General features: G+C 45.2%; 1 protein-coding gene across 1 annotated transcript; it reads left to right on the top strand.

Moving 5' to 3' along the window:
• The first annotated feature begins 6,778 nt into the window (after nt 1-6,778).
• Nucleotides 6,779-17,345, top strand: cdh5 (cadherin 5). Its single transcript, XM_067249027.1, has 12 exons — nt 6,779-6,968; nt 9,432-9,644; nt 9,891-10,182; nt 10,370-10,486; nt 10,625-10,792; nt 10,951-11,132; nt 11,384-11,634; nt 11,871-12,004; nt 12,148-12,257; nt 12,423-12,525; nt 13,277-13,522; nt 14,598-17,345. Exons 2-12 carry the CDS (start codon nt 9,432-9,434, stop codon nt 15,080-15,082), a joined length of 2,301 nt encoding a protein of 766 aa, XP_067105128.1. The 5' UTR covers nt 6,779-6,968; the 3' UTR covers nt 15,083-17,345.
• Nucleotides 17,346-22,425: the final 5,080 nt, after the last annotated feature.

Here is a 22,425-nt window from a genome sequence, read left to right as displayed (position 1 = left end):
GTATTGCTGGAGGGTTTGACTGACCACTGTAACCCTCAGATGAACTGTGGATGTACATGTTACATCCACTAGATGGCGACTATAAGCTTTTACAGATTGTAACAGCATTTGCTAGATTTTGCACATTGACTGTAGCCAAACATTATCCCAGTGATGGTCATACGAAGACAGTCTTAAGCTGTTATGAACTGACCAGCATCAGCATGTGCTGGTCTTCAATTAGTACACTTTTTCATCAGGTTCCTTCTCTGACTGCAATTTGACCTTATCACCCATGTGGTAGTGGGGGTGTGAATAGATGAATGTTTTTATAACTAACTTACATAGCATTAGAAATACAGAGGCCAGGTAATGGGAAACATAATCAACCTGGTCCAGGATGCATCTCACACTGTTCTTAGACAAAGATAGAAAGACAGAGCAGAATAAGCACACACAAGAAAATGAAAGGAAAAAGAGGAACACACAGTTAAAGAGAGAAGGATTGAGAGAAGGGATAGAGAGAGAGAGAAAAAGAGATGAGTGGAATCTGGAGGTTGGGGTGCAGGGCTGTGTGAGAGTGTGGGGGTGGGGGGGGGGGGGGGGGGGGGGGGGACAATCACTCAGGCGTGGATGATGGCACCGCTTCGGCGTCTGTTTAATCAGATCCTCACAATGGGATTAGACCACAGCCTAATCTAGAATAAGAGCTCTAAGCAGGTCGGAAGGTGTGTACACTGGCAAGTGTGTGGGGAAGTGGCTTTGGCCTAAGCAATCAAGAGATGAGAAAAGATATAAAGGGATTAGATATTTGAGGATAATCTCTCACTTTGCATGGCCGGGTTTTAGTTGATTTGGTGGTGTTTCTGTTGGATCAGAGGGAACATCAGAAACATCCAGATATCTGGAAATGTTTACCAGGCTTAAGGGTCGGTTCATTTTCAATATCAGTTTCCTGAAGTGATCCTAGAGATCCAACCTCACTTGACCATCTGGTCTGAGAGGAGAACAAACTGTTGTATTCAGACATCAGAACTCACACCTTGGCCGGTTGTATTTACAAGTCATTCAGATTATATTTGATTTGACAGTTGGTGGTGGTACAGCTGATGAGTGTCTTTAATTACAGTGGGTGAGAAAAATCAAACACACCCAAACATTTGACATGACTGCAAACAGCACCCATGTTTGGTTCCCTTCACCATGGAGCTACTGAACTTTACTCTACTGAACTGTTTCTTTACAGAAACCACACCAACAAATCTATGAGCCTAACATATCTCAGCATGTACACTTCCTGTTTCTACGTCATGGTGCTTTCTCTTCCCTGTTTCTCTTCATGTTCAATAAGATTTGCTCTGGGTTCACTGTGACGTTGACCTCTGGTCCCTGACCTGAGATTCCTCACCTCTGAGGCCAGACTACCATATCCAGCTTGGGTCCTTCATGCTGAAGGAGCATGTGAACCGTATAACATTGTGTCAAGATTAACAGTCGGGCGGTATCAGTTAGAATAGTTGTGAACTTGATTCAAAATACTGTTTTAAATATTTAAATGTATCTTATCGTCTGCTTGAGACTGTCTGAGGTATCAGGTACTGCAATATTCCAGACCCAAATTGTCAAGCACAGAAGAAGCACTTAGAAGCACTGCCTTTTTTTCAGGTTTGTAGCCCAGGCTTGTTATCTGTGGTTTGGTCTAGTGCAGAACTGAGCTCTAATGGGAGAGTGTGTTAAGATATTTATGTTCTCCAGGCTCAGTATCTTAGACAGAGTGTGAAAGCTGAAATCAGGAACACAACATGCCACAGCAAGAGGCTTTAATTGTATACTGATCTATTATGCATGTGTTTGTGTTCAGCAAGCTTGTTTCTTCATGGTGAGTGGGTAAATCTGTCTAGAGTGCCTCTGTATCGCTTTGTGTCTGTCTTCTCCCCTTCTTAATACACCCCTCACTCTCCACTTTCTCTCTCTGTCTTCCTCCCTGTTTCTGTCTCTTTTTCTCTGTATGTCTTTGGGTACAGTTTATATTAAAAAATAAACTGCGATCACCAAGATTCTATAAAAACTCTAGCTGTGGGTTTGGAATATTGCATTAAAGTGCTACTGGATGAAATCCCTCAAGTAGAGAGATTTCCCTCTTCAGCAGCCAACAGACCATAATGACATTTCTACGCAGGATTAATTAGGAGTATTTATAGAGATAATCCACAATCAGTTTATTTATTCATCATGCTTCAATTAAGCCTATGGCCCACGGCAACTGACAAAAGTACTATGGCATATTCCTCTCCTCCTCTCCTCTCCTCTATTCCTCTCTTTTCCTCCTCTCCTCTCAGCATTCAATCAGTCAGGCAACACAATCTCTCCCCTCCCCTCTCTAGTCCTCCTGCGGTTCCATGCGACTGACAGATTGGTCAGCTCTCGTGCTGTTAGTGTGTTAGTCTGTCACCCTCTGTGTGGACAGAGGTGGCAGACCAGACAGCAGCCTGAAGACATGTCTCTATTTAGAAAAACTCTCATCCAAAATCCCTGGGCTGGAGGGGCCCACCAGAGCATTCCATCACCCAAGCTCGTGCCATTCATTGAACAGCGCTCCTGTTTCTTGAGGAAACAAACAACAACTTTGCAGCAGTCTGCTCAGGAAGGGGGGAGGGGGAATGGGGAAGAGGGGGCTGATGTCTCCAAATCTGACAGAAATAATTTTCCAGTTATCAGTTGTGGGATTTTGCCTCCATAATAACAAGCTTAAAAACCTTTTTTTTGATGGGTCTTGTGTCTGATCCGCAGCCCATGGAGATCAGAGCAGAGTCCAGCCTGCTCAATCACTGGCAGACACACACACCAGCTGCCACCATGACACAAATAAAGCTGATCACTCACTTGGCCTCTACATTAGACGGAGGCTCTGTCAAATGAGTGTTTGTCTTTCAAACTGTGTGTGTGTGTGTCAGAAAGAGAGGGGGAATGGATGTAAGTCTTCCCACCCATGGACAATTCAGAAGTCCAGCCAGTGGAGGAATGTGCTGGTGTGTTGGCTTTGTCACACTTCCACCTATTGAAACAGTAGCAGCTTCCCTCTCTGGAGGTCTGACCCTCAACTTCCTGCTGAGGAAATGAAAATCCCAGGGACGGATCACAGCTGGCCATCATCGTGTGTGTGTGTCATGTATGTGTGTGTGTGTCATGTATGTGTGTGTGTCATGTACTGTATGTGTGTGTGTGTGTGTGTGGGTGTGTGTGTGTGTGTCTTGAAATAATTTGAAAGCACTCTAAGCAGGTTCCAAGACCAACAGTCAAACTAACACTTGATCCACTGCCGCAGATCCTACGGTACACCAGTCAAATGAAACATTGATGTTCATTCTTTCCAAAGAGAGCCCCAAGGCTCTTTGGTCTGGGTGCATTAGTCGGTCCTTTAAGTGTACCGTAGTGTAATCAGTGTTTAGAGAGCTAATCTGCATGTCTGATGAAAGGAGGGGAGCCTCCTCGACAGGCGGTTCAACTACCGGACAGCGGCTTGTACTGCTCACATACACACGCATGCACACACATACGCACACACTCACACAGGAGGAAGGAAGCGAGGGAGGCCTGAAACCCCCTGATTAGGGATTGTCCAGAAGAGATTACGCTGGGCCCGGGCTCTCCTGGAGGGAGAACAGCACATCACACCCCAGCACCACTGGCTCCTGGGGGAGTTGACGTCAAGAGTCAAAGATAGCTGATGACACATTACTACCAAGCTGAATCACAACCTACATCATAACCTGGAGACACACCTAACACTACTACACCTCTAAACACTGGAAACCATCTTCCTTTTGGACACAATATCTCCCAAATCGCATTGTATGCAGAAGATTATAATAATATGATCCAGATCCACACATCTCATCTATTTCTCAGTGAAGTAATGGAAGAGGGAGAGATTTGAGGTGTTTTGATGGGAGGTTCAAACGATTAGGGTGTTCTGATTGGAGGACAAGGAGATTGTAACGGATTGGTGTAAATCACCATTTCATTTGTCATTAATGTGTTTGTTTCATACACAAGGCCTGAGTTGATATGAGAAAAGCTGGTGGAGTGCACCTGAACAATAGATAAAACAAGATCAAACTCTGGAACAAACGGAAAACATGGAGTTTCTGTACTGCAAGGAGAAGAATGCTGTGAAATATTGCAATTCTTACTAAAAGCTGTTTCAATATCATGTGGTTTCCTGGTTTCTTATGGAAAGCTGTTTTTTCTGCACGAAACACCTAGTGCTGTGATCTTCCCTCATCTGTGTGCTTGTTATTGGAGACAGTATGAAGGGCAGAATGCGGGCCTATGATGAAACCCTGAGCCAATCTGAGAGACCGGGAGGGAATATATTCTGGGTATTAACGGTTCCAACATGTGAGTCTAAGGAAGACAACATGAAAGCTTTGCCCGTGTCTGTTTTATCAAATAACTAAGTGGCTTTTCTTTTCTTTTCTTTTTTTACGCCAGAAATTGCTGCCGGTGCTTTGAGCTTCACAGCTGCAGTGTGAGAAAACAACTCTTGTCACACGTTTGGTCCCAGTGCTGAAATCTGTAGCGTTGAGTTTTTAGATTAGTCAGTGACTTAAATACACCAGCACAATGGATGGTCATAATGTGTTTCATCCAAGCATCTGCTGTGAGTCTCACCTGAGAGCTGACAACGAGCTGATAACAAGCTGATAATGAGCCGTCTGAGATGAACGAGGAGTGACATTGGTAAAAAGCCCCGGCTGACGTGGGCCCATTGGTGCTGTGTAGAGGCAGTCAGCCTGCTCTGCGATTCAGTGTGATCTCTACAGACAGCACCTTCACAAGTGGGGCTCAGGTCATTGATGTGGTGTAACCTCTGCCTCACCACACAGATGAGTTTACAGGCTGATGAAAGAGGGGGCAATCGTTCACTTCGGTGAAATCTGGAGGGAAGGGCGATACGTTGGATATTGGGGTATGTGCGTGTGGGTGGGGGAATGTAAAAATCACCCTTCGCAAATATCATTGCTGTCTAATCCTTTTTTAGGCGGTCGTTTCCTTGGGTGTGTGAGTGTGTGTCAGTGTGTGGTGCATGGCGTGAGTGTGTGCGTGCGTGTCTGTGCATGAGTGTGTGTACAGTGTGCATCTCTAAGCAAGTGAGAGAGAAAATAGAGGATGGGTGTGTACGCTCCCCCCCCCCACCCCCCACTCCCATCTTACCCCAGCTAACTGCCCTGGGGCAGAATGGCACATTTCTTTTGAGATCAGTCAGTTGGGTTCTTGTACGCTGTAGCTCAAGGTTCTCTCAGAGGAGCCCAGACAGGGCTGCTCAGACACAGCTAACCAAGCATGACAGGGACCCTGCTATTTTTAAAGAGCCATCAGCTCCCCTCACTAAGGAGCCATCATCAGGCATCAGGGGGAGGGCCGGGTCGGACTCAGATCACTCAGGATTGGCAGGTTACATTACTACAAAACTGAAAGGTGATGCTCTACATAAAACCTTTGTAATAATTCTGTTGTAGGACTCTCTGATAAATTGTTCCATATGTGCCCTTTGCATGATGGGAAGAACCAGGTGGGGTTCCAAACAAACCTATTTGGTTCCAGAGTGTTATTCTTATGCTACAACAGATTTGTTTATGTCTGGGATGTAAAGTAGGGGGAGAAAATGCAATACATTCCAGGTCACAAAAAAAATAGACCTCACTGGAGATCATGCCAGTGGAGATATACTGCAGGATAAAGGTTGAGTTTGAGTTAACGACAAAAACAAATTCAAACAAGAAAATCCTTATGACCAATGAACCTTTGCTGAAATGCCTTTATTGTCATCTCTGTTTCTCTTTCTCTTCCTTTCTCTCTATGTCTCTCTCTCTCTCTCTCTGGCTCTCTCTCTCATTCCTCAGTGGTATTAATAGGACTGTTCTGTCTGAGAGGCTTGACTTCTCTTTAAATCCAATCTCAATAAACTGATCTACAGCGAGGGGAGGTGGCATAGGGAGGGGGGGGGGGGGGTGCAGACCAGGGGCTCTGATCAAAACATACTTCCAAACTACAGTTCCACTTCCTCCTCCAATGACAAATAATAGCAGATATACACTAATGGTGGAAGGGTGGTGGTGTGGGGGCAATGGAGAAAGCCCCTCTCATCTTCATCTCACTTACCGGCTTAGGGCAGATCTGAGTCAGATACCCCCCCTCCACACACATCCAACCCTCTCCCATCCTCCGGGATTAACTCCTTTAACCTGTTTATCATAATCTTCATCCCAGAGGTATGAATAATGAATCTGTCTGCTTTCTCTCTTTCTCTCAGTGTTTTCACTGTGCTCACCAAGGACGTGGATGCGAGAGCAGGAGATGTTCGAATGCCTTGCTCATGGTAGTCCCTCCTCTCCCCTCACATTAACTCTCTCTCTCATTCTCTCCGCCTGCCTGACTTGCTAACATGTGGTTTCTGCTCTCGCACACATTCCCCCACTCACTTCAGTGTAGTCGTACCTTGCCATGATGCACGCTCTCCTTCCTCTCGTCCCCAGCTCTCCCCCCTCCTCACCCCTGGGTTCCTCCAGCTGTGCCTAGATAGAGCCTGCTGGCCTCTCCTCTCTGATCTCCGGTCCCCTCTCTCTCTGCCACACAGGAGCTGCATGGAAGGACACCACAGAAGAAAAGGAACTGGACAATAGCAGGAAGTGGCTACGGTGGCGTAACCAGGGAACAGGGCTGAACTCTGCTACTGGGACGTCCTGAGAACAGCACCCCTCAGGGACCACAGCGGTCAGCAGCGTGCCTGGAGAAGGACACAACACACACCAGGGGACAGACAGACAGCACAGCTGTGTGTACGGCTCTCAGATACGGCTCCTTCTCTCTGTGTCTCAATCCTCCACTGTGGGATCTAACCCCTGGACTGAGACCCATCTCATTCTGGACTTACTATCCTGACTGAACAGCTGGATAAGCTCAAGTTGAAACTTTTCCCATTTTTGGTAAGTGTTTTTATTTCCTTACCAAACTATGATTTAAATTGTTGGGTGTACAGTAGGGAACATAAATGACCTCCAACTATAATGTACAGACTAACTGTGTGATTTAGTTATGCAGTTAGTTAAATTGAATACAATTAAACAATGCAGAAGAACCTGAATCTGTGACTGACACAGTGCAGAGATAACGCCACACAGCTCTCAGAACAGGGCAGATTCTTAGCGAGGACATGATCCCCACAAGCCTTCTGTGTTAGTTCCGTTTTACTCTAATACCCTGGGCTCAGAAGGAGAAAAGAAACCAGCCGACTCAGTGAACTCCTCCATCTGCCCGTGGACTTACATGTGTTACTTTGAGTCGTAGGCTACACAATCTGATCTACACAATCTGACCTACCCACCACCTCTCTCGGACTAATAGTACCGTACACAACACACTGAACACTCACACTGTGCTGAATACTGTCGTCATGTAGTAGTTGTGTTTTGTTGTATTGTGTCAAGATATACAAAACTGTGAATATTAAAGGATTTTAGTTTTTTTTGGTGAAATGTAAAAAAAAAAAATAACTACCTATAACCACCTATAACAGCATCACCTCAAAATTCAAACTGTGGTGTGTTTTTGTGTGTGTGCGTGTGTCAGTTCCGAGATGGCTCATCAGTAACAGACGGTATTTCCTAGACTAGTGACAGGCAGACAGATTGTTGAAGGCTGCTCTGTGATTAAACCTAAATTTAATCTGAACCGTGTAAACACACAAATGATCTCTATCTTGATCTCTCTCTCTCCTTCTCTCTCTGACTCTTTTTATCTCTCTTTCTTTTGCTTACACATACACAAACACACACACATGCACACACTGAAATGTGTAATAGCATCACAATCTCAAGGTTTAATATTTTATTTTTGTATATTACCATAACATTTCTATAAGGAACTAATAGCTAACTAGGAACTAATAGTTGACTCTTTCTATCTTTCTTTCTATCTTTCTCTTGGAGGTTTTTATGACTGAAAGTAGGTTGAGACATTACATTCATCTGTGTGTTCATGACGAAGAGACATCACCAGACTCACATTTTTGGATGTAAGACACCTGCCTCAGTGTAAGAGCAGCTGGCTAACTATCTAATTTGTCAAGTACTGGGGCTTTTCACACACACACACATACTCACACAAACAAACACACACACACATGTACTCTATGTAAGCACAAAGAGAGAGAGAGAGAGAGAAAGAGAGAGAGAGAGAGAGAGAGAGAGAGAGAGAGAGGGGAGAGAGAGACACAGAGAGAGAGAGAGAGAGAGAGAGAGAGAGAGAGAGAGAGAGAGAGAGAGAGAGAGAGAGAGAGAGAGAGAGAGAGAGAGAGAGAGAGAGAGAGAGAAGAGCAAGGAAAGGGAGGGTATGAGCAGAATGGCAGGAAGGGTGTGAGTCCTTACTATGGTGATGACCCATCATTAGCAATGTGGACGTATTTCCCAGAGGGCATTGTGTTTACACTTCCTGTGCCTGATGAAAGGTGTCACGTCATTGCTGGGAAAACACACCAGGCCAAAACGGAAGAAAGGGGGAACGTTTAAAAAATTCATTTTTTATAAAAAAAATATCAAAAGGGGAAAATCGGGTGAAAAACTATTTTCATTACCAAAACACACAAAGGCTAAGGACACGAGTGTCCTTAAATATTCATGATTGTAAAATGATCATGAGCAACAGGAAATCCCAATTTCTTCCACAGCCTCTGGAACTACCAGCCAACCTTTCTCTTATTCATCTAAACAAAAATAAAAACAGGACGTATGTTAATTAACAAAATTGAAAGAAAACAGGAAAACTACCATGCCATTGGCATGTGAAAGAGTTACTGATTGGTTCCCTCTGTGCAGTTTATTACTGGTCACCGTGACAATAACAGAATGTGTGTAAAGGTCAGGTTAGGCCAGGCATGGTGGTCATTTGATTGGAGTAGTTTTAGATATAAGAATATGAGATTAAGCTCTTTGGGAATACTTGCCAACCCTAATCCACCTGATCTCCATATCTTCCACTAATGGCCGGCAACAATAGGAGAAGCATAATCCAGATAAAGCATGTTATCGAGGATGGTGGTGTTTCTTCATCTCACACCCATTACTCCCATGTGCCTACAACAATGTGGGTTTTCCGTGATACCCACAATTATCCTGGGAAGGACATTTTCTGGAGTTAGAAACACAACCAGTGAGTTACAAAAATGATTAAACTGTAAACTTACTGATTGCTGATCACCGTTCTTCCAAGACTTTAGAGTTTGACTGCTTATTTCTTCGTCTTCAAGTGATTATTTCTCAGCATTCAAGTGACTGTTTCTCAGCATTCGGGTGACTGTTTCCTTACCTTTGAGTGACCGCTTCTTATCCTCCGGACGACTGTTTCTCTTCCTCCGCGTGTCCTATACTGTCGTCTAATCCTGTGTTCCGCAGATGATGAGGCAGCAAGCTGCCCGTGGGATGAGCGCACCAGGGCTGAGCATGGCTCTCCTGGCCCTGCTCTCCTTCTTCATCGCCAGCATGGCTGAGCTGAGAGGCGGCAAGCCAGCAGGCCCCGTTCTGCAACGCCACAAGAGAGAGTGGCTGTGGAACTCGCTCTACGTGGAGGAGGAGCGGCCGGCTCCTGTGCCATACAAGATCGGACAGGTATGAGAAGATGTCGCCGTCTCTGTCTCCTTTCACATGGATGTATGCTCATCAGCAGAGGAATTCTGGGACAGGCAAAAAAATATATTATACCGCTAGAATATATTGCTTCTATGGCAAATTCTGCAGTGTTAGCCGTGCCGTCGTTTGATCACTGTGATTAGAGATTCTCTCCTTGTTGTACTCATCAGTCGTTGTACTCATCAATTTTCTCATCATTTCTCTCTCTTATTCTTCCACCTCCAGTTGAGGTCCACCAAGGTGAATGAGAGGACACACTATGAGATAGTAGGGGAGGGGGTGGTGGGTCATAACCCACCCATCTTCATGGTGAATGAGAATGGGGACCTGTTCGTTACCAGCCAGCTGGACCGCGAACAGAAGAGCAGGTACCTCCTTCGGGCCAAGCTGCTTGATGACCGCAGCAACCTGGTGGAGCGAGAAGAGGACTTTGTGGTCTTGGTCACAGACATTAACGACAACGATCCTGTCTTCCCGCCATCGTTCAATGCATCCATCAGAGAGAGGTCACATAGAGGTAACTGAAATCATCGACATGTATACTTGACTCGTACACCTGTACAGTGGTCTGGCTAAGAACTTCCTCCTGGTGCAGACACATTCCAAAATGTCCCTCTTTGCATGTCAATCTGATTGTGATGGACACACACACATGTACACCCACACACACACTGAGGTGAAATCCATCTACATGTGCTCTGTAGGAACTAAAGTCATAACAGCCAGTGCCACTGATGCAGATGACCCAACAACGGCCAACGCAGCGCTGCGTTACACCTTGCTCCAAGGAGGGGACGTCTTTGACATCGACAGCTCCACAGGTAACAACACTGCACACCCACTCCTTAACCATTTCAGCAACCACTATTAAGATCTGTCCACTTCAGTCGCCTGTGCTGCACTGGCCCAAGGTTAAGGTTGGGTTAAGGATGACCACAATGATATCCTGCCCGTCCCAGGTCTGATAACGACCAAGTTCGAGCCCCTGGACCGTGAGCATCGCAGCCTGTACGTCGTGGTTGTCCAGGCTCAGGACACGTGGGGGAAAAAGCAGGGGGGCACGGCGACCACGTCTGTCTCTATCACCCTGACTGACATCAATGACAACATGGCATCCTTTACCAGAAGTAATAACCCACCTTTACCAAGGAATGGTTCAATTATTATTTGTTATTTTTTTCCTGAGAACAAAATAAATAGCAGTGAATAAAAGCAATCAACAAACTAAATTAGCTCAGTAGTTTGAAGCCATCCAAACTTATATCTTCACTTCCCATCTATCCAGAATCGTACGAGTTTACAGTTCCTGAGAACCAGAATCTGGATGTGAAGCTCGGCACCCTGGAGCTGGAGGACAGAGATGAGCTGCATAACAAAGACCCCATCTTCACCATTGCCGCTCCGCTCAATATCAAGTTTGACTTGGAGCGCAGTCGAACGAAAGATGGCAACCTCATGCTGAAACAGGTACCATATTAACCACTAAGTGCTTGAGGGTGGTGTTTTTGGGACATGCATCAGTCCTCCTCACTTGCCCTTTTATGATCCTCATGTGATCCATAGGTCCTCATAGCTGAGCACCTCTCAAAAACACTGCTTAACATCTTTTAGATGAGTATCAGTTGAGTATCACTGTAGTCACTATGCACCAAAAAACATCTCCCAGAAGAGTAAGTCTCGGCTATCTAACCACTGGCTCATGGATTGATGTATTTCAGCCACTGGACTACGAGACCCAGAGCAGCTACACGTTCTCTGTGGATGTGCGAGAGAACAACCTCCAGGAACCAGCAGACAACAAGAACTCGGCGGTGACCAAAGCACAGGTCGTCATCCAGGTTCTGGATGTGGACGAGCCCCCCTTCTTCACTAGAGACATCTACACCTTCTCCGTGAAGGAGGAGACCATGGTCACTAACATAGGAGTGGTCAAAGCCAGAGACCCTGACCGTGTTAACAAAACCATAAGGTACACACTGACTATCTACCCAAGATTATTATGGCACTCCTATCTACACAAGCCCCTGCGGTAAACCTTCATTACCTTGATTTGTATAACCAACTGCAATCAAACCAGTGGATCAGATCAAATAAAAAACTAATAGTACTTTTAAATACTGTATCTAATACCGCTGTTACTGATGGTCCGGGTGTGGTCCTCTAGTGTCCCGAGTGTGAATGTGACATGATCTCTGTGTTGTCAAGGTACTCCATCGAGGAAATAGACTGTCCAGTGGGAATCAACCCCATCACAGGACAGCTGTCTACACAAAGGAAGCTGGACCGTGAGCTAAAGGCTACCTACATGATTCAGGTCAAAGCCCAGGAGGAGCCCCAAGGTGGGACTGACACCTACATCTTCATCTGTTAAAGTCCTATTGAGTAACATCGATGTGTAGACAAACCAAACCTTTACAAATATAGAAAGAGAGTAGCGCAACTGAAAATGTATTTTAACGAAGAGTGATGGTTTGCCTTTTAGGACTGGCCTCTTTTGTGAAGGTGAACTTGCTCGTGATAGACATAAATGACAACGAGCCCGAGCTTTCTGCCGAAGATGTGTTCGTTTGTGAGAATGACATGAAGAACACGGTGAGGGGGCCATGTTCTTACAATCTCTCGCTTTGTCACCACGCTGCCTAAGATTTCCTGAAGTGCCAGACTATGTCTATTCACTACCATGACGACAGCCACCTACAACAATGTTATGAAGCTAACTTTGTTCTCCCCCCCCCTCTCTCTACATTTATTGAGCAGGTTATTGGGACAATTCGAGCCACAGACAAGGATGAACAAACAGCCACATTCAGCTTCTCACTGATGGAGCCCAGCTCCAACTTTTCAGTAATTGACAACAAGGGTGAGGCAACCTACTTTCGTACATAACTCTCCATATCATACCAAGAAAAGAGAAGAGGGCAAACCAGTACAAGACGCTGGTGTACTGGGTGGGTTCCAAGGTCACAGAGTGGCTCAGGATAGTGTCTCTCGACACGGAACACTCAGCCAGTGCGCCACTCAGCTCTAAACCAATCAGACATCTGAGTAGCTCCTCACCTAGTAGGTTGGAAACCAGGACAGCAACAAATGGCGGGAAAGTATGTAAAATATTCATGCTGTACAAGCTCTTTAAAACCGACCATGGGCCCTTTTCTGCATATCTGGCGAGAGCTGGGGGGTGACCTGGCTCGGTTAAGCGAAGCTGTGTAATGAGCTGAATTCAGATTCCAGCCTGTTAAGTTGAGACAGGAACATGGCTCTCTTTAGGAGATGTGTGCATTATTACACTGCCCTACAGGGGAATGTCATAAAGGAACGGAAGAAACACACTTAAGAAATCAGTGGGATGTGGATGTCGTGTTCATGTGACACATCTTCAAGAGGTACATCTTCTAGATGTAATTTCCAATCATTCCATATAAGGGGAGACATTCATGAGCGAGGTCTCTTAGTGTGTTCTGTCACATCCTATTCTTTCACTATTGTAACCTGCCAAATGCGATTCTCAGGATTCTCGTCATGCCTTAAGAATGTTCTTTGAGGTTCGTGGGGCAGGAAAGGTGTCGGGCCAAAGTAAGATCCCCTGACCGCCATTGTTGTTTCTCTTTCAGATAACACTGCCAACATCTTGCTAAAACACGGCAGCTTCAGTGTGGACGACCCCAGGGATTACATCCTTGAGATTGGGATTAACGATGGAGGGAGACCGGCAAAGAGCAGTGTCACTTCTCTGCCAATAAGAGTGTGTCGCTGTGACAGGAACAGGATCCACACCCAGTGTAAAGCTGCCCATCTCAAGATGGGCGTCAGCACGCCAGCTCTAATCGCCATCCTTCTCTGCATTCTCACCATCCTCGGTCAGTCCAGCAGTGTTAGCCTGGGACACTTAGTCTGGGTTAGTGTAGCCTGTGTTAGCCAAAGTCCCATAGCCTGTGTCAGTTAGCCCAGATCCCTTGACCCAGTCCAGTTTTGTCTGGGTTAGCCCATGTCACATAGCCAGGGTCAGTTAGCATCGACCTGGTTTTAGTTAGTGTATATTTAAGTTATACTGTACTGTGGGTGAAGACAGGGGGTATTATTGAGCTAATGGTGAAGTTATATCAGTGATTCTTATCGGGTCTCCAATGACAACAGACGGCATATTTCTGTCCTGTTTACAGACCAGGTTGTGTTTGTGAGAACCTTTATCTTCCACAGTGTTGATTGTATGAATAATGCACAAGTATGTAAATAACAACAGGAATAGAAGCCATTGAGCTGAATATTCACTTTGATGCGTTCTCACGGTTGCTTTCTGAGGGAGAAGGCCTTATTTGTCATATTAGATGAGCCTTGTGCCACAGATGTTAAGTGAAAAGCTGGTGAGTTGGAGCAAGGAGCTCCGGAAGCTCCGGCAGCAGTTGCTAAGCAAAGCAGATGTGTGGGAAAAACAGGAGCAGAACAGAGGATCAGATACACTGGGCTCCTTGTCAAGTACATAGAACAAAGTGGAAATGAACTTTTCAATTCTGGGACTTGTTATCATGAGGTTCCCAGAGCAGCTCACACCAGATCCATTCAACCACAGAAGTTTCTCACAGACAGATCTCATTTGCCTCATGAAAGAAATGCTATCTTCTCTTGTGGCGCTTATTAAAAACCCAGAGTGTGTCCCAGACCTAGATGCTGTCCTTCCTCTCGGTAAATCTCCTGAAGCTCCTCTGGAACTTCTGTTGAGGATAAAACTTCAAGATATGCCTATCTGACTGTTTGTCTCCCATCTCTCTTTCTTCCTCTGCCTCTTTTGATCTTCCCCCCTCTCCTTCTCCCCCCTTCTCTCTTCTTTATCTCCCTTTCCTTCTCTATTCCCCCCTCTTTCCATCCCTACCACTATACCATACTACACACTATACTGTACTTCTCCCTCTTCCTCCCTCCCTCTCCCCCCTGCAGTCATAGTGATCCTGTTTGTCCTGAGGAAGCGCTACCAGAAGGAGGCATTGGTGAGCATGGGGAAGAATGCAGAGATCCACGAGCAGCTAGTGACCTACGACGAGGAGGGCGGCGGGGAGATGGACACCAACGGCTATGACGTGTCAATCTTGACCTCGGCCCGCCACGACGGCAGCATGATGTGCCAGGGCCCCTCCCTCTACGCCATGGTCCAGCGGCCCCCCGCTTGCAAGGGCGACATGGCGGTGATGATTGAGGTGAAGAAGGACGAGGCGGACCATGACCGGGATGGCATCCCCTATGACACGCTGCACATCTACGGCTATGAAGGCCCAGAGTCCCTGGCCGGGAGCCTCAGCTCACTGGACAACTCCTCCACCAGCTCCAACCTGGACTATGATTTCCTCCAGGACTGGGGTCCACGCTTCAGACCCCTGGCCGAGCTGTATGGGGTGGATGGGCCAGACACATACAGCCCCTATTGATAATCCTTACACAGACCCCGACCCTGACCCCTGAAGTCTGAACCATGACACCCACTCTACTCTTGTTCATGCCAACACTGAGCGAAAGAACCAACAGGCTAAAAACCCAGTGGCCTACTCCCTCTCTCTCTCTTCCTCTCCCAGTCTATCTCTCACTCTCTCAATCCATCCCTTTCTCTTTCCATCCCTCCCACCTTTTCTAATCCTTACTTTCTTGTTGCTGTTGAACAAGCCGTTTTCTTTTTTGTTCTCTCTTCATACAGTCAGTCCTCTACTTATATCATCTTTGACACTTGCCTTGAATTTAAAGCCTGTACATTTTATAACTTTGATATCTTTTTATTACAAAGTGTTTGTTGAGGGAAAAAAAACATTACATTTTTCAAGACAAATCAACCATGAAACTATGTCTTGCGGACAGAACGGAGCTATGATACAGAACGGTCACAAGGCATCAAAGACAACAGTTGTAATATTTGAATCACAGCAATGAGGGATTTTAATTGATGACTGTATCATTTAAAATGGTATCTGGTTCATCCTCGCACATAGAAGGAGGGACATTTAAAAAAACTGGGTGTTGTTCTTTTTTCTTTGGGTTGACTGAACCACTATAATGTGAACCATAAGTAATTAATGAGTCAGTGAGCGAGTCAAGTTGTTTCGAATCACCCTCACAAAAATGACTCCAGGCTGTCAACAGTAGCAGTGCCCAGGGACACAGTAGCAGGAAGCACTGATTACCAAGCTCACAGAATAAAACTCTGGCCCGAGTTTATTTGATTGGACTCCCCAGCCTATTGTCGATCTTTCAACCCTGAGTCTTTCAGGCCCAGTGGCTCACACATCTCAGCCAACTCAGGAAACGACTACAAGAAGAGTAGAACACAGAGGACAATGGTGGGCTCTGAACAGCTTTAACCTGTTGTTCTTTCAACCTTCCATCTTCCTTTCTGTGGAGCAGGGTTTCAGAATTTGACGTTGTGTTTTCGATCACACATCCTAGGTTTTTTAGTTGGGTATTAAGTTGCCATTTAGCTGTTGACATCACTGTCCTGCTACAGTGACACAGTAGGGAGAGGTTTACACCCAAAATGTTATTGTATCTCTTGATTTGATTTCTGAAATGTTTTTTCTTCTTTTTTAGTTTTGTTTGGTCAGTTTGTGTGGTTTTTTTTGTCTTTCTTTTCCATATTTTGTTTCAGTTAAACCCCACTGCCAGCTGGGTACCCCATTTATAAACAATGGATACAATACATGGAAGCCATGTTGGCAGTATGCTGTTGGGATATAGCTCTCTGTCCAGCCCTCTCACCCGCCCTTCGAAATCACCTAAACACAACTCTGGAATGAGCTTCCTGTGATAGAGGAAGTCAGCTTCCTGTCTGCTTATCTATTAAGTAAAGCAACACATTGCAGCTCACATCCTGTTTTCCTGGTCTGAGGAAAACCTTGGGAGAGGGACACAACAGATGCAGAACAATGTCCTGGCCTTTTAACCATCAGGCCTCATTTCGGTTGTCTCATTCACTGTTGACCACTGGCAAAGATCTGGACAGTCTTCCCTCGAACCCAATCTACTCTCAACTGTATCCCATTCCACCCTCACTCTTTATCCAGACTATCTTTATCCCGTTTATCCTCATCTTCTAAAGTAGCAGTATATACTATAAAAAGATCTTATGTCATATTTGTATTGTGTTCCACCACAGTACTTTTTGGGAATAATGGTTAAATTGTGTGGTAATGGTGCTTTGTAGTGTATGTCAGCATGTGTTGAAAACATTTTGGATTTCAAAGGAGATTGCATCAAGACAATGTCCTGTGATCTTGAGATGTGTTGTAATAGTCTGGACACTGTACATACTGTACTGGAGCCATGTGCCTCGGAGCTGGCCTCACTATCCTCAGGCCTGTGGCTCAGTACTGGTTCACTCTGCTGTCTGAACCCTTTCTATAACTAAATGGTTGTGTAGCAGAGAAGAGCTAGTACAAGAGTACAAGTGTTGTGTTTGGGTTTATGTACTGTGTGAGTTTTGTGTGAATGGAAAAGCCTACATACTGTACACACCTGTTGGTACCAGTACAGGACACATTAGAACAGATTGAGAAACACAATGCATTTCCTTTTTGTGTATATATACTTTAAATGAGCTAAATGATGTGCCTTGAATTTATATATGGTTTGTATTATGTAAAACAACTGCTTTTCTTACTTAATAGTTTTGTATATGTTGAATAAACGGAGCACAGAGACGATGGTTATGACAGATCCTCTATGGGGAAACTAACATGTCAAATGTTACTTATTGAGACGGGTGTACAGCGTGTGGGAAATGACCGGAAGGATCATGGAAAGCTTCTACGTTGATAGTCAACCGACAAGAGGCCTTCCCTCCTCTCAGCTGCTCTTGAACTCTAACCCTCAACCTTAAACCCTTGCCCTATCACCTAATTTTCAACTCAACTACACACTGTTGTTTTTGTCAACAAGGCATGGGACATGGGACCAACTGGATCATTTAAAATACATGATTATTGAATAGTGTCAGATGGCTGGTGTAGTTACACCAAATGAACACTAGATGAGAGTGTTGCTTTAAATGTTACTATCACCTAGTATGTGTTATATGAATAACCAAAATGTATGCTTACCAAATAGTATGTATGAAACTCACAAATAGAAAACTGCTCTGACCTGTTACTGAGCAATACAAACAATATTTCGTTTTTAAACCTGCATGTTATGATTCGCAAAAGTAAATACTTACAAATATAAACCTAACAGCAGAGTCATGGCCATCATGGGAACAATGATGAGACCTTTCTTCAGGATGGAAATACACCACAAACCAGACAGTGATAAACACTCTCTTTTCCTGGTCCCTACATACTGGTCTTCTCTGTCTGCCCTTCACTCTGTAAACAAACACAATCAGACACAGTCAAACCCTCACACATAAACACACAGCACAGGAATCTCCCTATTGACAAGCATATGGTGCTAGGCCCTGCTTTGACCAGCATTAGAAAACACACACACATGCTCAGACATATGTTTGAAAATATTTTCCTCCTCTCCTCTCCCTGCCCCTTCTCTCATCTCTTCTGCCCTGTGGATCTTACACACCTCCCACACACCTGACCAGGAATCGATCCTTGCTGATCTCTACAGGGGAGATTGGATGCAGTGACACAGCAAAATGACAACTGAAGGTCAGGCACCTTCCTTTGCTACTGCAACTGTTCTGACAAGGAAAAATTATTTACGTTTGAAAATCCTGAAAAGGGTCTATAACATGGAAAAAATGCACTCACTGTTGAATATCTATACATCACTGCCTTTCTACAGATCATTTTTGCATGACAATCCAACATCCTGGAATAACTTAGCTAGAAGGCTAAAGTGCATTTCAAAATTAGATATTGGGTAGTAGTGTTATATAAGACTATATCTGACTCCCTCTTCTCTGTATCCTTCACTCTCTCTCTCTCTCTCTCTCTCTCTCTCTCTCTCTCTCTCTTCTGTCCATATCCCAATCTCGTACATTCCTCTCTCTCCCCCTTTCATTTTTTTCACTCCCTCTTACTCTGTCCTCCTCTGCTCTCTCCTTCACTCTCCTTCACCCTAATCTTTTCCTCCGCTCTCTCCTCTCTGTATCGCACCCCCCCCCTCCTCTTCCTGTGGCTCTGTTGCTCTCCTCTCACTCTCTTCCCCGCTCGACTCAGTATCTTCCAGCTCACTGCCCTCAGAGTACTCTCAGATGGCCTTCTGGTGTTCAGCATCCTCTTCACTTAGACACACAAACATACACCATTGGTCACTCAGTTCCACACTCAAGTTATAGGTTAAGTGGTGTGTGTGTGTGTGTGTTTCAACCTGACCTTCTCATGTTTTTCAACACATGCTCCACATCAGCATCAGGAGCTCAATAGGAAGGAGCAGTGGGGGGGGCGGGGGGGGGGGGGGGACAGTGACATGGCTGGCAGCCGTGGAGGTGTCCCTCCCTGACCAGATGGCCTGTCCTTGGAGCCTCCAACGCCCCAGTCTTCAGCCAGTCCATCAGTCCAAGTTAATAGCACAACGGCTGAGAGGCAACGACAGTGAATGACGTTTCATTCTCTCCTCTCTCGGCTTCGTCTGTTAACATGACTCAGCAAGGCCTCTGCCAGTTCAGGGCTCATAACCAAGTCATATGATGGCGGAATTGCAGTAAAAACCCTTCATTTTTCCAGTAAACTCTCCAAGTCAGCTGTATAGAGAAAGTGGTCGGAAAGGACATCTCTCTTCTCAATGGTCAAACCTGAAGCATCAGTGGTGTAATCACCATATGCAAAAACGTTGTCTTTGAATTGTACAGCCTAACCTCAGCTAACTGCCAAGCTGCCAATACTGACCAGGGAGTTTGCTGTATGACTACAGCAGGCTGGATGTTATTTTCTTCTCACAGCCCACAGTCCCTGGTTGAGGACAGAATATTGATCCTAACCGATTGACTGCCTTATGTATTGATTAAAGTTCTGAGACAGGTCTCCCTCCCATAGCATCCACAACCACCCACACAACATCACCGTCTGTCAACATCCACCCATGCTGCCTATCAAGCTGCAATGATACAAAACATATTTCAGTCTTGCAGTTGACATGGAGTTCGACGCTTAAAGTCTTGAAGAGGGCACTAATACAACTGCTACTGCAAACCTGTGGGAAATGACAACATTGGAACGTCCACATCGCCCGTAGATGTCGCCAAACCCTCTCATCCATTCTGATCCATCTCATACACACGACACACCTATCATTAATCTTTGTTAGCGCTAAAGCCTGTAGAGTGGAAATGCCTGTTTATATTGCCTAGAATTATAGGCTATTCATCGGTGTTTTGTAAATATCATGCATGATTGTTCTTTAGAAAACGGTTTCGCTTTTAAGAGATTTTTTCTCCGTTGGATTCTCTGAGGGGAGACGCAACCCACGTGCCAACCCGTGCCGCTTCAGTAAACAAACCGCCGCGCTGTTGCCCAGAGTCACACAAATGCAACACAGTAACAGTGTATGTGCTACAGAGCAGACTCAGATCAAAGCACAAGAACCTGACGGTCGGCCAGAGTTTAACCCAAAAGGGTGTATTTCCACTGCCCCGACGGCAACTTGACTGTTGTCATGACCAAAAGCGCAGCGAAATGCAGATATCTGCCGACCCGCAGAGGGGAGAACATTTACCAGGAGACGGAGAAATTATTTTACAAGTGCCTTGATAGTAAATGTTAAATGCAATCTATAGAGCATCAGATTGTGACCACTCTAGGAACGTGTCACGCATAGTTTTAACGGGTTATTCTCTCGCTAATCTGTGGAGGTGGGCCGTGCCCCCAGTCGACTGCGCGTGTTTAGTCGGGATTTCACTCAGGTCAGGATCGGTTGATGCTGCGGACATATACGGCTACATCTTAGCATATTTAACAAGATGAACGAGTTGTTTTCGTTACTAATTGAGTTTCACCATCTCTCTTTTCGTCTCTCATAGCTATTTAAGGGACAGGGACGCCAGCCTAGCGTGGGATTTCATTTCTTCTGCGGGTACGTAGCCTAGGCTATAGTCTCTCTACCTCTCTCTCTACCTCTCTCTCTTCATCTCTCTCCCGTAACAGTCTACTCCTCAATGTTGGTTACCAGTTGATGTTTGCTCCAATTCTGTTGTTGCATGTCGAGGAAAGAAACAAGTAGATTGCTGGACACATTAATTGTAGCCTATAGATTGTAAAATATCTTATGAGGAATATATTTGTGAAAAATATACTTCTGTGGCCTGTAACAGGCCTTTGGGTAGAAAGTTAATACACTTTTAATTGATAGCCTACATGCTGCTACAATGATCACTAGATGATTTGAGAGTTTGGTTCTCCTCTAAGGAATACCATAACTGACTTACGCAGGGGCAAATTGTGTTGTCAGTGAGGGCTAGTCAAGATTGATGAGCGTGGTGAAGGCTCTCGGTCCAGGCTACAAATAGTATTGTGTTTTGGCTGCATGATTTATTTATTATGTATCCTTCATCTACACGAGGGACATCTTTGGAGACCAAAGATTCACAAAAGAGCTCTGTAAATTGCAGACGTAAAATTGGCATTCTAAACCAAAACAACTTAAAATAAGTAGCAATAAAAATACACCAAACACATTATAGCCATATGTTTACTAAGAAACTAAAACATATAAAGAGACAGACTGTGACTGTGTGGTTTGTAGTTTTAGGTTATGTACTTGGTAGCTCACACCTGCCCAGGGCTCTGCATCTCTCTATATTCTGGACAAATGGTTCCCCTCCCTTAAATTCATAAGAGAGGAGAGGGAGAATTGGGAGTCAGGTGGCTGAGCGGTTAGGGAGTCGGGCTAGTAATCTGAAGGTTACCGGTTCGAATCCTGGCTGTGCCAAATGACGTTGTGTCCTTGGGCAAGGCATTTCACCCTACTTGCCTCGGGGGGAATGTCCCTGTACTTACTGTAAGTCGCTCTGGATAAGAGCGTCTGCTAAATGACTAAATGTAAATGTAACTGAGAGGAAAAGGAAGAGATGGCGAAGTTAGGGAGACAACACTACACTGTCATGTGCTCCGTCCTCTATGACGTGTCACCCTGAAAATGGAACAGAACTCCAGTGTTCTAACGTCTGTTATTGCTGTCGAACTGGCTCCCATGTCCCCCACTAGACAACTGATGCCAAGTCAGGACTTGTACAATATGATCAATATCTATCTCTTTCTTTCTTTCTAGTCCAGATTCTTCTTCTTCTTGCAGCTTCTCGGCACTTCCTGTACCTCTGTTGCCTCCACTTCCTCCTTCGCCATATCCGCTCCGGCATTTGATGAAGCATAGCATCAAACAGAATGCCATTGAACAACACAAAAACTGTTTATTAACATATTGAAGTTAAGCTCATTTATGTGCACCATTAAAATGTGACAGGCCTGATAGAAGTTATTGAGAAGATAAGAGAGAGTGTCAAGGTCAATGTGTCATTATTGATCAGTACGCTGTAGTCATGTACCGGAAAGACCTCTGAACACAGGCTGTGTTTGAATGTCCCCGTGACTGCTCACACACACACTCACACACACAAACACACACACACCTCTGGGGCTTTATAAACAACTGAGAGGCTGTCACTCACATCACTCTTCTCCCTCATCTCATTTGCTTTCCTTTCCTCTGCTCGCCTCCTCTTCTCATCTCTCTCCCCCCCACTCCAGCAGCTGTGGACGTCGTCGCTCGGCTCGGCAGAGACATCCAGCTCAGCTTCTGATACTGTCTGGTTAACAGGTTGAGATGTTGCTGTAGGTAC

This window comes from Osmerus mordax, chromosome 13, assembly GCF_038355195.1.
Source record: "Osmerus mordax isolate fOsmMor3 chromosome 13, fOsmMor3.pri, whole genome shotgun sequence".
NCBI lineage: Eukaryota > Metazoa > Chordata > Actinopteri > Osmeriformes > Osmeridae > Osmerus > Osmerus mordax.
The sequence above is the reverse complement of the archived record's forward strand: the minus strand, read 5'-3'. Positions and strand labels throughout refer to the sequence as shown.